This window comes from Seriola aureovittata, chromosome 12 (genome assembly GCF_021018895.1).
Source record: "Seriola aureovittata isolate HTS-2021-v1 ecotype China chromosome 12, ASM2101889v1, whole genome shotgun sequence".
In the NCBI taxonomy this organism is placed as follows: Eukaryota; Metazoa; Chordata; class Actinopteri; order Carangiformes; family Carangidae; genus Seriola; species Seriola aureovittata.
In genome coordinates this window covers 4,055,002-4,067,922 of record NC_079375.1, presented here as the reverse complement: position 1 = coordinate 4,067,922, position 12,921 = coordinate 4,055,002, and the positions used below count along the sequence as shown (strand labels likewise).

At 42.0% G+C, this 12,921-nt stretch overlaps 1 protein-coding gene across 1 annotated transcript in view; it reads right to left on the bottom strand.

Moving 5' to 3' along the window:
- The window catches only part of LOC130179228 (receptor-type tyrosine-protein phosphatase N2-like), a 231,040-nt gene that overhangs the window by 137,415 nt on the left and 80,704 nt on the right, over positions 1 to 12,921 (bottom strand). Inside the window, exon 11 of the mRNA XM_056392074.1 lies at positions 6,810 to 6,889. Within this exon, the coding sequence (XP_056248049.1) occupies positions 6,810 to 6,889 (80 nt within the window). The remainder of the gene's footprint in view (positions 1 to 6,809; positions 6,890 to 12,921) is intronic.

The following is a 12,921-nucleotide window of genomic DNA, read 5'->3' as shown; positions in this document are numbered from 1 at the left end:
TTTAGCTGCATTGAAGGTCAGTCCTGTCAGCGTACGAGATCTATGCTAATCCACTCAGACGGAAGAAAACGAGGAGACAAAAAGTCGAAGGGAGGAAAGAAAAGGCCCAGATGCAACTGATGCCTCTGTAAAAGTAACTTAAGCCCTTCGTCCACCCGGTCATCAGGATCGGGTTTGAAGCTCGGTGACAGACAGATAGCAGTTGTCAGGAATAAGTCCGACATGGCTTCCTCCTCTCCAGATGCAGCGAGTGAACAACTCACACTCTTCACTGAGCGGCCGCTTCATCATCATGTAGAAAGTCAATGGGAAATTCTAATTTTGTAGTTTTCTTTTTTTTGCATCAAACAGCATGAACGGATGACTCGCTCTCATGGGATCAGTGGAGACACAAGCTGTTAGTAATAATAACAAGATGTGAATGACTTTATAAATAAGCAATATGAATGCATCACACGTGAACATCACAGGAATATATTTCAACCGGTGGAAGCAGACGGCCGCCCACCCTGAGTCCGGTTCTGGTGGAGGTTTCTTCTTCTCGACTGTCACCCAGCATGTGGGAACTGTGGGGTTTCTCTCTATAATATTGTAAGGTCTTGACCTGACATTGTGAAGTACCATGAGATCTTGTGTGTCATGATTTGGTGCTATAAAAATGAAATAAAAATGAATACAATTGGATGTTACTGCTGCTCGGTCAGTAGGTTTTCACATGCAAACCAGGCACCTGTCACAAGGTCCAGCCTTATTACCTAATCTTGAGGCCCTCTCATGTATAAAGGCCCTGTGTCAAAACCTACTTTTTCACAACCTTCTTCATTGTGTTCACATGGTGGATATTCTATAACGTCTGCAAGCTGCTTTCCCAATCCGTCTTTTAGTTCATTTTGACTTTTTTTGGTAAAGTGATGCTCTGTATTTATGGATGTGTACGTGTCCTCTCTTAGAGAACATCCGCCTGTTCCTCTTTTATGAGTTCATCAAAATTAAACAACTATTCCTAAAGATACGATACTTTAGTCCTTAAACTACAGTATTTCCACTATCTTGCCTTTACTGAAGCAGCACAAAGCACTGTAAAGACGAGAAGAGCTGTGCGACTTTTGATGCCTTCGATGGACTTGTATTGAGGAGTCATCAGAAAAATGTAAGGATGTCTCAGAAGGAGAATGGCCCAAAGACACAGAAAGTAAATCCCATCAACTGATTAACAGAATTTAAGCAACATTCAAAACATTTTTTGGAGCGATTTTGTTGGTAATTATGGAAAAAAAACACACTCCTACACACTCACACACACCAAAACTAAGCTCTAAAATCTTTGATTGATATGTGAACTGGATAGGAATGATAAGCATTTCCCGCCACTTTTTTTTTTTTTTAAAGGGATATTCCATTAATTAGCATGTAAATTACACATTCTCTGGTTCCATCTCTCCGGGCGGGACAATGTCTTTTTAACTTATTAAACTGATAGTGACCTCTCTGCAAGCAAATTATTTACATGTCAACACACAAATCAAACCTCAGAAGTGACATCAACTCACTGAGCGACCGGCTATTGTCTGCTGATAACAATGACCGGTCAGTTCAACACCAGAAGCAACCGATGGGAGCAAAGACGGCGGCGGTCTGGAAGTGACCGCCACCGGCAGCAACTGTCCAAATCATCCAATGGTCCCCAGAGTGGACAGCTTTCAAGCATGTGTGAGCAACTATCTTCACACTGAGAGGTGTGATTAGCATGTATGCAAAAACAAGTGCTGGTGGGATAAAAACGTAGCCGTGGAAGGAACAGACGGTGCAGGGACGAGAGTATCTCAGCTGCTCTCCTCCTGCTTGAAGTGCTAATTGAGCTGCCCGCTATCCTGACCCTGACCCGCGGCCCTATTCACGGGGTCCCGTTCTCACGGCCGTGACGCACCGCTGGAAGTAGCCTCTGGGTCCCCCGCCCACCCTTGGCCAGACAATGGGGGTCACCACCTCGCTGCCCACCATCTTGACATCCACCCCCACGTTTGACAATGGCCCCCGGTGGGCCCGGAGTCCCTCACAATGGGCGTGCGCGCGTGACAGAAGTGGTAACATCGCTCCTTAAAATGCAGCACCGGGTCTGGCAGGCCTGGCTGCATTAATCGGACCTTGTGGCACCTGGAGGCCGGGGTCACAATCGATCCGGTGTTAGGAGGAGACGCGGCTCCTGTGAGGCTGCGGCCACAACTGGCCTCACGTTTGGTATTACAGTAGAAATATATAGCCACATTTATTTAAGTATATTTACTCCAGTCGTGTGTTTTAGACTACTTTATACTTTGTACTTTATACTTTTAACTATAGATTTTATATACAAACATATTATCAGCTTTAGATCTGATCCATTAGTGCAGAAAAACAGATAAAGATAAATTTCAAATCATTTCTAAAGAGGTTCGAATTGAGCCCTACTTTATCACCTACAACATTTAAATGTTACATACATGTTAATGCATCAGGTCAATAATATAATATACAGTATAAAAGAGCAGATGGGCCATAATAAGTACTTTTACTCACATTTATATGTAAATTTTACTCATAACTACTTCTGAGCTACTACTACTGATAATAATAATTATAATATAGATAATATAGATGTATATGGTATAAATAATTATTGCATTTACCATATTCATTCATTCATTAGCCGTACTGCTTATCTTTTAAGGTTGCCGGGGGGGGGGGGCTGTAGCTAATCCCAGCTGACACTGGGCGAGAGCGGGGCACACCCTGGACAGGACATAATTATTGCTAATATCACAGACCTCTATAAAGACTGTATAGCTACATTTATCTTAATAATTATGAGACGCCCTTCGGGAAAGTATCAATGACATTAAAGAATATGAAACCAAAAATATGGGATGAAAATCTGAGAATATTAATAAATATAATATTTATACATAATAAAAATAGTGACTATGAAGACTTGACAGGCCTTGTGTGTTTATGTGAATGGATTGTCCGCTGTGATGTCGCGTTCACTGACAAATTTCCTGAATATTAGAAACATATGATTGGACAGCACGGCAGACTACAGTCTCCGGAATCTGATTCGTTCCTCCAGCATAACTCCTGGTTTAAACATTTCTCTGACGTCTCACTGATGTGTTCGTGGAGACTGAATCAAATAAAACTGAATTATTTTTAACACAGCTGCCATGAGCTTTCCACCCAAACACACAAGTTTGTGACAGAGGCGACGGACGTCCACTCACTGGCATCGGCTGCCAAGCGGCTTTAAATGATGATAAAACGTCGTCGTTACAATGGCCGTGTAAAGCTTAATGTTTCAGAAAAGCACTATAAACCCCAGCCGGGGGGGTGGGAGGGGTAATGTACGCTTTGGGATGGATTGATATTCTAGTTGAATATGACAAACGACACTTTAAAGACGGCCCGCCCACACTATTGCACTTTAGCTGAGAGGACGCCATATTTCATTTCGAGCACGTTCTGTCAAATGTTTGCATTAATAACAATCGAGGCTCATCCGTGACCCCGCACAGCAAGCGGGAGCCGACAGCAACAATAGCACTTAAAAACAGGAGAGAAGCTGTTGCATAATCAGCACAGAGTGTGTGTGTGTGTGTGTGTGTGTGTGTGTGTGTGTGGTGTGTGTGTGTGTGTGCGTGTGGGTGGGTGACAAAAAAAGTGAGAGTGTGTGCGTGTGTGAAGGAGGTGGGGTTGCAATTATCAAGCAGGGATAAGATGTCGGGAAAAAAACAGACAGTGAGCTACTCATGTAAGTTATTTTGACAGGGCCAATTTCCCAGTGCAGGTGATTTGGAGCCTCTGTGTGTGTGTGTGTGTGTGTGTGTGTGTGTGTGTGTGTGTGTGTGTGTGTGTGTGTGTGTGTGTGTGTGTGTGTGTGCGTGTGTGTGTGGGTGTGTGTGTGCGTGTGTGTGCATGTGTGCGTGTGTCTGTGTATCAGGAACTGGGCCCAGGGAATATCAGGACAGTTCTCTTGCTCTCTCACTGGACTGACAGCTTGGCTAATGGCAAACATTCCTCCTCTCTTTATTCCCCACTTCATCAACACCCTCGCCTCATTACCGTGAGTCACACTGTAGCCCGGTACACACACACACACACACACACACACACACACACACACACACACACACACACACACACACACACACACACACACACACACACACACACCTGAGAGATTACTACAGAGTCCCTCTGCGTGCCACAGAACAGGCAGGTCTGAGACATTTTGACTCGGAGGATCTTGGAACAGAATCGCTGAGGAACTGTCGTCATTTGCTTCAGATGGAAAAAAAAAAGGTGGTAGACAAAATCCTCCCAATGAATAAGACCACATCCATATTATTTTCCTGGTTTTGAATCTTTCTTGAGTCCTGCTTTTGATCACAATCCCAATATGATGTTTACGAGGAACATGCATTCGGCTGGCTTTAGTTTCGCCACATGATCACAGAGAACGTACCATACGTTTATCATAACATTTTTTGTTATGACCGACTATTATACACCTGCATCGACTATTATACACCTGCACACATGGCAGACAGCGAACACGAACACTGATAGCATGTTTACTCATCTATCTGGAATACTGCAGCTCGTATATGTGGATTTCTAAAAACCAGGATTAGGGTTTATCCAAGTTCCTGAAATCACACGAACCATAACAATGAGAGTCTAACAACCTGAAATACAAGAGTGCATGTAAACACACTGAATATAATGCTAAGAACCCCATGAACAAAGACGAACACTGTCTCATTGAGTATTACTTATTGAATCCTTTACAAAGGTCCTTTACAAAATGTTTTTTGCACTACTATTGTGAGATGCTGCTGTTATTCTGCACCCTGCATGTAGAGATTTATCCTTTGTTGCTCATCTGTCTCTTTTGATACTGGAGTGCTGCTTTAGTATTTTTCATTTTACTGTGTTCCAGTTTTTCACTGGATATGTTTCTCTTGGCAAACATGAGTCAGATGAGATTAGGTGGTTAAAGCAAAGATGATTGTTCACAATAAACTTTCCTTAGTCTGGGTCAACCACTCGGTCAACCACTTCCAAATATGTATGTTCAATGTAACTGTGCCCTTCACTTTGTTTTTTTTTGTTTTTTGGATTAACATTCTCCAATCAGCGAAACTTTAAAAACTCAGAGTGAGTGAATCATGTTTTATTCCTCCAAATGACTTACAATCACTCACAGTATGTGTGAGCACAATCAGCTGTGTTCTGGCACAGCCGAGTGTGAGCTAATTCATAACGGAAAAAAAAAACAAAACAACAATCAGATTCAGTGAGATTTTGAAGAGGTCGAGCTGGATCTCGAGCTCCGTTCATCACAAGTTCAGCCTCAGACTGCTGCTGCGGGGGTAAGCCATTTTGGGCTTCCTGGGGCGGTAGTACATTCGCTTAGGGTGACCAGACGCCCCCGTTTTCAAGGTACAGTCCCAGTTTTGGTGGCCTGTTCCTGGCTGGAGCTGTCCCCGGAAATGCCCCCATTTTTATTAATTATAACTAATTAAAAACAGACCAGATGGAAAGAACAGGCAGATGTCTCAAGTTGCGCTTGCTCACTATAGCGGCTTCATATCACCCTTGTTCTACCACTAACCACCTGCTCGCCTGGTTTTAGAGAAAACTGCTGTGCAGAACTCAGCTAGAAATTTCTGAATCCACTACATAACCATAAACATCTATTCAAGCCAGGAGGTGACCCGTGCTCAGAATCAGGGGCGGGGTTACCGGACGTAGGTAGCTTGTAGTTGTAGGCTACCATATAATCTACAAATATAGTGAGCAAATCTTGAACTGTTAAGAGTGCAAAGAGTTTTATCATTTCTACAATACAACAGTTACCATGGTCAAAATACACGAAACCGGAACTGTCCTCCTTTTTTATTTCATAAATAACAACATCGGATATTATAATGATATATATGACGGTCATACTGGAATTGTCCTCGGATTTCATTTCAGAAATTATTAGCTGACATATTTAACACAAGGCAGCTTTGGTAGTCATGCCAAATTGAATTGAAGGGCTGGATTGTATCTTTATTTCTTTAATGTGATGTATTTCCTGATGAAATATTTTTGGGGTGGAGCATGACTGTGAGAAATCAGACTAAAGTGTAAACTAGTGGCAGTTTGGTGTGATAGTGAAGTGGGGCTGTTCAAAAAGTTCTGTGCTGCTTCCAATCCCCTTTTTAAGTTGTTAGCTGTTTTGTTAAGTCAGCTAACACTGACTTAACAAGCTAGCTTGCCCAATAGCTGCTTGTGCCTATTAGCTAAGTGAACTGAATTCAACAAAGACTGTAAGAAAACTCTACCTTACCGACTTTTACTTTTATATTTACATATGCATTGATGAACTGAGTCGTTTCCCAAACACAATCAATTTCTGGTGTCTCTTTCTTTCCTGCTAGTTCTTTTAGGCACACATCCAACGCTCCGATGGCGTTCCATTATGGAGCCAAACATGGCTTCCTTTGTTGCTGGCTTCCTTTCAAAATGGGCCAATACCAAAAGAATTATCCAAACTAAAACCAAACTCATCACAAAGGAATAGAAAAAACTTGCCATGAAGTTCCAGTGTGGGTATAAGATGATTCTCAGAGGGAAGAAGAAAAAAAACAAAAGAAAAACTGAGGAGTCATAAGTTTTGAAAAACGTTTATCTGGGGCCTCAGGTGCAGCAGCGAGCCAATGATAATGGCCTGTCTTTTTCTCTGTCAGTATAAAGACAACATTACTCAGCCAAGGAGAACCTACCGGCCACGTTGGCCACATCTGTGGTGCTGACGTTGTGAGTGTTCGGCCTCACTTTGAAGGTCACAGCGGGGCCCACCACCCTGTATAAAACACACACACACACACACATACAGAGTTAAAAGCTTCACAAAAGACATCCTCAGAATCTATTTTCCACCGCGATGAGGTTTTATTTTTCAGACGTAGGGAGAAAAGCAGTTGTGCTCATTAAAGCTCAGCCATACGTGTGCGCTTGGAAAAATAAATAAATAAATATTTTAAAAAAAGCTTTAACCTGTGGCGATCCTTTAGGCTGTTGCAATCCCCATCACCACTGTGAGATAACCTCTTGAATCTCAATGTAATGTGCCCGCCGGCATTTAAGCACGCTGGGAAATGAAGAGAAGGGGATTGGGGGGGATGAGAAGATTTTGGCCATCAACAAGAGGGACGCTCTGATACGTGATTTTCCGACAAGCGAATGCATTTCCAGCAGCCTGGCTTATGATGCATTTACATTTTGATTCGACGTATGGTAATTGCAACGCATATATAGTCGTGTAGATGAAAATTGAGGGGCACAGAAAGTGGGACGGCGACACAAGGAAAGAAGAAGACGGCGACACGGGCAGGAAGGGGCCACAGAGGTATCTCTGTTGTTTTTCAAGGTGCTTTGGAAGGTGCCCACCCTCCACCCCCACCCCTAAGCCCCCCCTGTTCATCCAACGTTCATGCCAATAAAGCAGCTTGAATTGCAATAGTGAGGGAAACACAGAGAGACGCTGGGTGGTCAGAGGCAGAGCGGAGTCTCCCAATGTGATTAACCTTTTGTTTTTCCTGCTGTAATTCAGACTAAAGGCCCAGCAGGAAAGATATATTACCAGGCCCCCTTCCAGGACGCATTGTGAGCTGCTATAGGAAGTGACTGCTACTGTAACAACGCTGTTATAAAATATGGTGACATCAGTAATGGAGCAGGTCCTGTCCTAATGTTGATGGCAGACAAAACATTCAGAATGTTTTCAGGTTTTCAGAAAAGTGGTTTTTCGTTTCAGGTTGATGGATTTAAATTGCTGCACTTTCATTGTGGGTTTTGAGTGTGTTTTTGCAGGCTGTGGGGTGAGCCTCTTCAGATATAGTAAAAAAAAATTACTGTCCTAAATGTCACTTGGAAATTAAAATAAAGTAATACGAGCATCAAAATAATTAAGAGGAATGCAGAAAACAAAAGCACATGTGGCTTTTGTGCAGTATTTCACCACATACAATAACATGTCATTACTCATTTTCATATTCTAAAAGTCCTTCACATGTACAGTGATATTACACTGTACATGTGAATGTACAGTGAAGTTACATCTAACAGAGGTTTTCTCTCCATACAATTTTCTGATCAACATTTCTCTAATCATCAAATCCATCCAGCAGCAGAGGCTTCTACACTGGCCCCAATTTACCTAAAATGAAAAATAAAGAAATTAAAAAACCTTTTAGATAAACAGCTGTCGTTTGACATTCCCAGCCATGCAGTTATTCTAACTGTTGTTGTGGCTTTTTAATTGGGTTTCTCGGGCCCTGAGGTCAGTATATGAAAGAAAAACACAAACAGCATCGAACTCACATCCACCAGGTTTTTATGCAGCATTAATGTTATACTCTAATGTTTAAGGTGCAATAACAAACTAATTAGACCGGGTCAAATTAATGATCCCCGGGGGGAAACTTGGTGAGTGCTTGGATTAAAAAAAGAAAATAACACAACCTCTTACTTTTGTTATGACCTCGACTATGTGCTGTCCTGGTCTATACTGTAACAGCTACTATAGTCCAAATAAGATCTGCTTTGGAGTCTTATTTAAATCTAAATCCTGAGCAGACAAAGAGACTCCATACCACGCACCGACTCATTTTTCTGAGCATTATTCCTCCTCTGAGGTGGATATATTTGTCACATCTATGAAGTGATTCATCAGCCGGCCCAGGCAAAGTCTGTGTGTGATGAAGAGGGAAAAATCACTCATGTTGACTTGATCACATATCCATCTGTCGGCCTCTGGCACCCGGGGCCGCTCGTGCACAAAGACACCACATCGACTCTGAAGCCTGTAAATAACCTCGTCACTCACCGGGGCGAAGACGCTGACAGGAGGTGACTTCTACATCCTCTATTGCTCATATTTATCATTTGGGACAAAACAATGGCAGGACTTATATCATGGTAGAATACAAGATGATGATATACTTTATATTATTAAGCAAAGGATTCAGGTTGAAACTTGAGACCTGTAAACCCAAAAGCTTCTTCCATGAATTGTATTTCTTATAGTGTTAAATGCAATCAGTGCATGCATTTTCAACTGAAGACCGCATATTTGTCCTGGATTTTTCCATTAAAAAAAACCAGGTCAAACATCTTTGACCTTTGGTGGTTTTAATCCAGCTGCAGCAGCCAGGTGTGTTAAACTGAAATGACATATCCTACTATCTGGAGAAAAAAAAAAAGTGACAGCTCCTCTTATGGTATGACTGACAAGAGACACGAATCCTGTCATGTTTAAAGAGATAAAACATAAGTTCAGTCTTTGGTTGAAAGAGAGACAACATCTCTATGGACTGAATGCTCCTTTTTCTCATAGATACTGAAGGATGAACCTAAAAAGGTTCACTTTAAAGTGCCGTGAAAGACGAATTCTTCAAAACAAAGTGGAGCTGATACCCTGAAATCACAATGTTTGTATTGATTTATAAATTTGTCAGTGGTGAGAGTGATAAGATCGTTAACTTAGGGAAGACATATTAGCACTAAAATATGCTCGAGCATCCGAAGCAAAAGTACTGCTAATAAAAAAATTGACAAGTGATACATGCAGAACATCAGAAATGACAATCTGGGGTCATAACACCATTAAAACCTCCATTATATTGAGCATTTTTTCAAATTAGTTGAAGGATTACATGTTCCTTAACAATAATATATAATCCTCATAAGGAAGAGGTACTAAAAGCTCCGAAAAAGATGACATTTTTATACCAATTTTTATGATCTGATGAATTGGAATAAAAACATAATATTTTCTGGAAGGAAAAGAAAAGAAAGTCCCTGAATGGAAATATTAAAAAGTGGCAAAGCCTTAAAAGCTCTCTAATAAGAATATAGAACCTCAAAAACTACAGTATATTGAACTTTTCTGTAAAAATTGTCCACTCTGTCGAGTGCTACAAATCTGATTTTATAAAAAATGAGTGAAAAGGTCAGTGGTTCCTTCTACAAATCTACTTGTTCCATGCTTTTCTAGGACAGAGTTCTTTTTTGCTTTCTATTTCTTTCTATTTAATCTTGTTTTACACTCAGGACTAGATGGTGTTTTTATCGAACAGCAGCTGATTGTGGAACAAAAGAACTGCACATATTCAGTGGGATCCAAAGGTCTGAGACCACACAAAGTGGATCAGACCTTTGGATCCCACTGTTCGTTGTGCTGTACCAAAATGAATGATTTTTTTTTCACTCATTTCTTAAGAAACAGACATTTAAGACTCTTAACTGAGACTAAATGTCTGGTAAAGGTGTAGATTTTCACACCTCTGGTCTTATCAGCCTACACCCGGTCCATCATCCTCACATCCAGCCAGTTTAGGCCCGCTCTCTCCTCCTAGTGGCAGCTTTTTGATATGACCCTTCAGCTCAGACACAGACATTACATCACCTCGACCCTCCTGTATCAAAAAAAAAAAAAACGAAACCCTCCAGTCTACACTCAGTGACGGTTACACAACAGCCATCATTATTTGGCGGCCAGCTACAGTCAAAGGCTCTGAGAAGCCGCCCACATCCACGCTTCCCTCCCGCCCGCCGGTTCGCCCTCGACCACTATCGGGCCGCGGCGGCAGCTAAAAACATTTCCAAGGCCGTTGTGCTGAAAGCGCTCACCATCAGTATTATCTAATCAGTATCGAATTGTTCCAAATGATACGTAAGGGTGTGAGTCATTCTCCAGGTTTGTTTAGTGTCCTGGCGCAGTGTGTAGGCTCGCTTCTATGATTCATACGTTGCCAGTGTGGAAGTTTTGCCGCAGGCTCGTTGACCTTCCGCTGCTCTCTGGCTTCAACCCCCAAAAGGAAATTGCTAGAAAAGGGAAGTTTTGTTGTCTTTTCAGAGGCTGAGGTCGCACGGGTCGCTAACTACTTTGTTCAGAGACGTTCTCTGTTGTTGTAATATGCTAATGTGGTGCTGCTGTGTGAGGTGTAAGGTTGAGGTGCTGCCTGGAAAATGGATGAAGGGGAGTTTGTACGGTGGCTCAGATGCAGGATAAATGTACGGGCAGGGAGGAGGGAGGGACAGTTACAGTCAATACAACTTCTTAAACCTTACAGACCAGTTCAGCCAGTAACAACGATACTTAGACAAACAGGAAGGTTTCTTTCTGGAAACAATGTCATAGTTATTTTTGGATAATTGAGTCAGAAAACAGTTTCAACTAAAAAGGTTGGTTCTTCATTATTTTTTCAATTTGTCACATCAAATCAAAACTGTCTGCATGACTGTATACCACTAAGGTATGTGGGAAAATGGGTATCTGTGAAAAGTGTGTGAACTATCCCTTTACAATCAATTAGGAAGATAGATAGAAGATAGAGAGCAGTTCAACACATTAACAAGATATGAATATAAATGTTTACTTTTTTTTTTACAATTCTAGATTGTTTCGGGGACAATTTTCTTTAATTGCCTTTGTCACTGGAGGGCTTTAGATTGTTGATCTGATGGTAAGAGGTTGACCTTTGACCTGTGCGACTGACATGAAGTCACTGCAGCTAAAGATGATACAACTCTTCCCGCCGCCGAAGCTTTCTGAGTCGTACTCCGACCTTCAGACTGTTGAAAACAAACCAGGTAATCAATGAAGGTGATAATACACCATGTGCTCTCCATTACAACTCTGTAAACAGACGTTAAGACAACTCTTATTTACGCGGATCTGCTCCGATAAGTCTGTGTTTGCTGCCTCATCGTCCAACCTGATGCAGGATAAATGTAATAAACTTTTAAAGACTCATTTCTTTGCTGAGTTTGAGCTGAGAAGCAACGCTGTGTCTCACATATTCACAACACACAACTGCAGTTTTAGACATTGAATATTCAACACTGTAAAGACTAATTTGTACTGTACTAATCACTAATGTTTACATTTACATGTTGCACTTTTATTCTCATCAGAGCATCGCGGCAGCAACACCTCTGTGTTCACACATTAAATAAACAGGATGACAAGATAAACAAGAGTCTCACTTATAGTTCTTGATCCTGCCTTATTCTGTCTCGTTTTAGGATTTGAAACAACCAAATATATTAAATTCATCTTGTGTAGCCAAGCTTTGTTTGGACCCAGAAGTTGAAAAAGCTACTAAAAATGTAATTTTGGGGAAAATAAAGCTCTTACTAAAGTTTCTCACTAATATTTCCATTTGATGAAATGGTGCCTGCATTTAAAAAAGGATGAATCCACTCAGTGTAAACGTCCTTCAGTGACAAACTGAACATTTTCTAAAGTTGAATTTAAATATGCGAAATATAAGTTGGAAAAAAAGGAGGGAAAAAAAAGCTGTGTGTGTTTGAGGGGCAGGGCGGTAAAGACCAGAGGCAGGCTGGGTAAATCAGGCTCAGAGTCAATTTAAAGCCTTTGTCTTTGGCCTCGCTTCTTCTGGTGAAGGTGACTGTCACTGCCACAGCGCTGAGGAGCCGGACGGCCTCGGAAAATAAGCGTGGCGCCGCTGACAAATTGTCAAGGCGGCTCCCCCTGCTGGGCTTTCACTGCGCTCGCAACAAAAGAGACCCCCGGCTTTCTCCCTCTCTCCCTCTCTGTATCTCTCTCTCTCTCTCTCTGTCGCTCTCTCGCTTTCTCTGCCTCCAATCCATCACTCTGCCCAGTGTATAGCTCCCTCCCGTCATTCCCAGAATGGCAGAACAAAGACAAAAGGTGCATTAGAACAGGAGAACAGTACGGGCCACCCAGGGACTCAATCCAGCAGCCGAGCAGCACGGCGAGGTGCCGCGAGAACAACAGGGCCGGGTGGCGGGGGCGGGCAGAGAGGGTGTGTATGTGTAAAGGTATGTATGTGAGTGTGTTTGTGT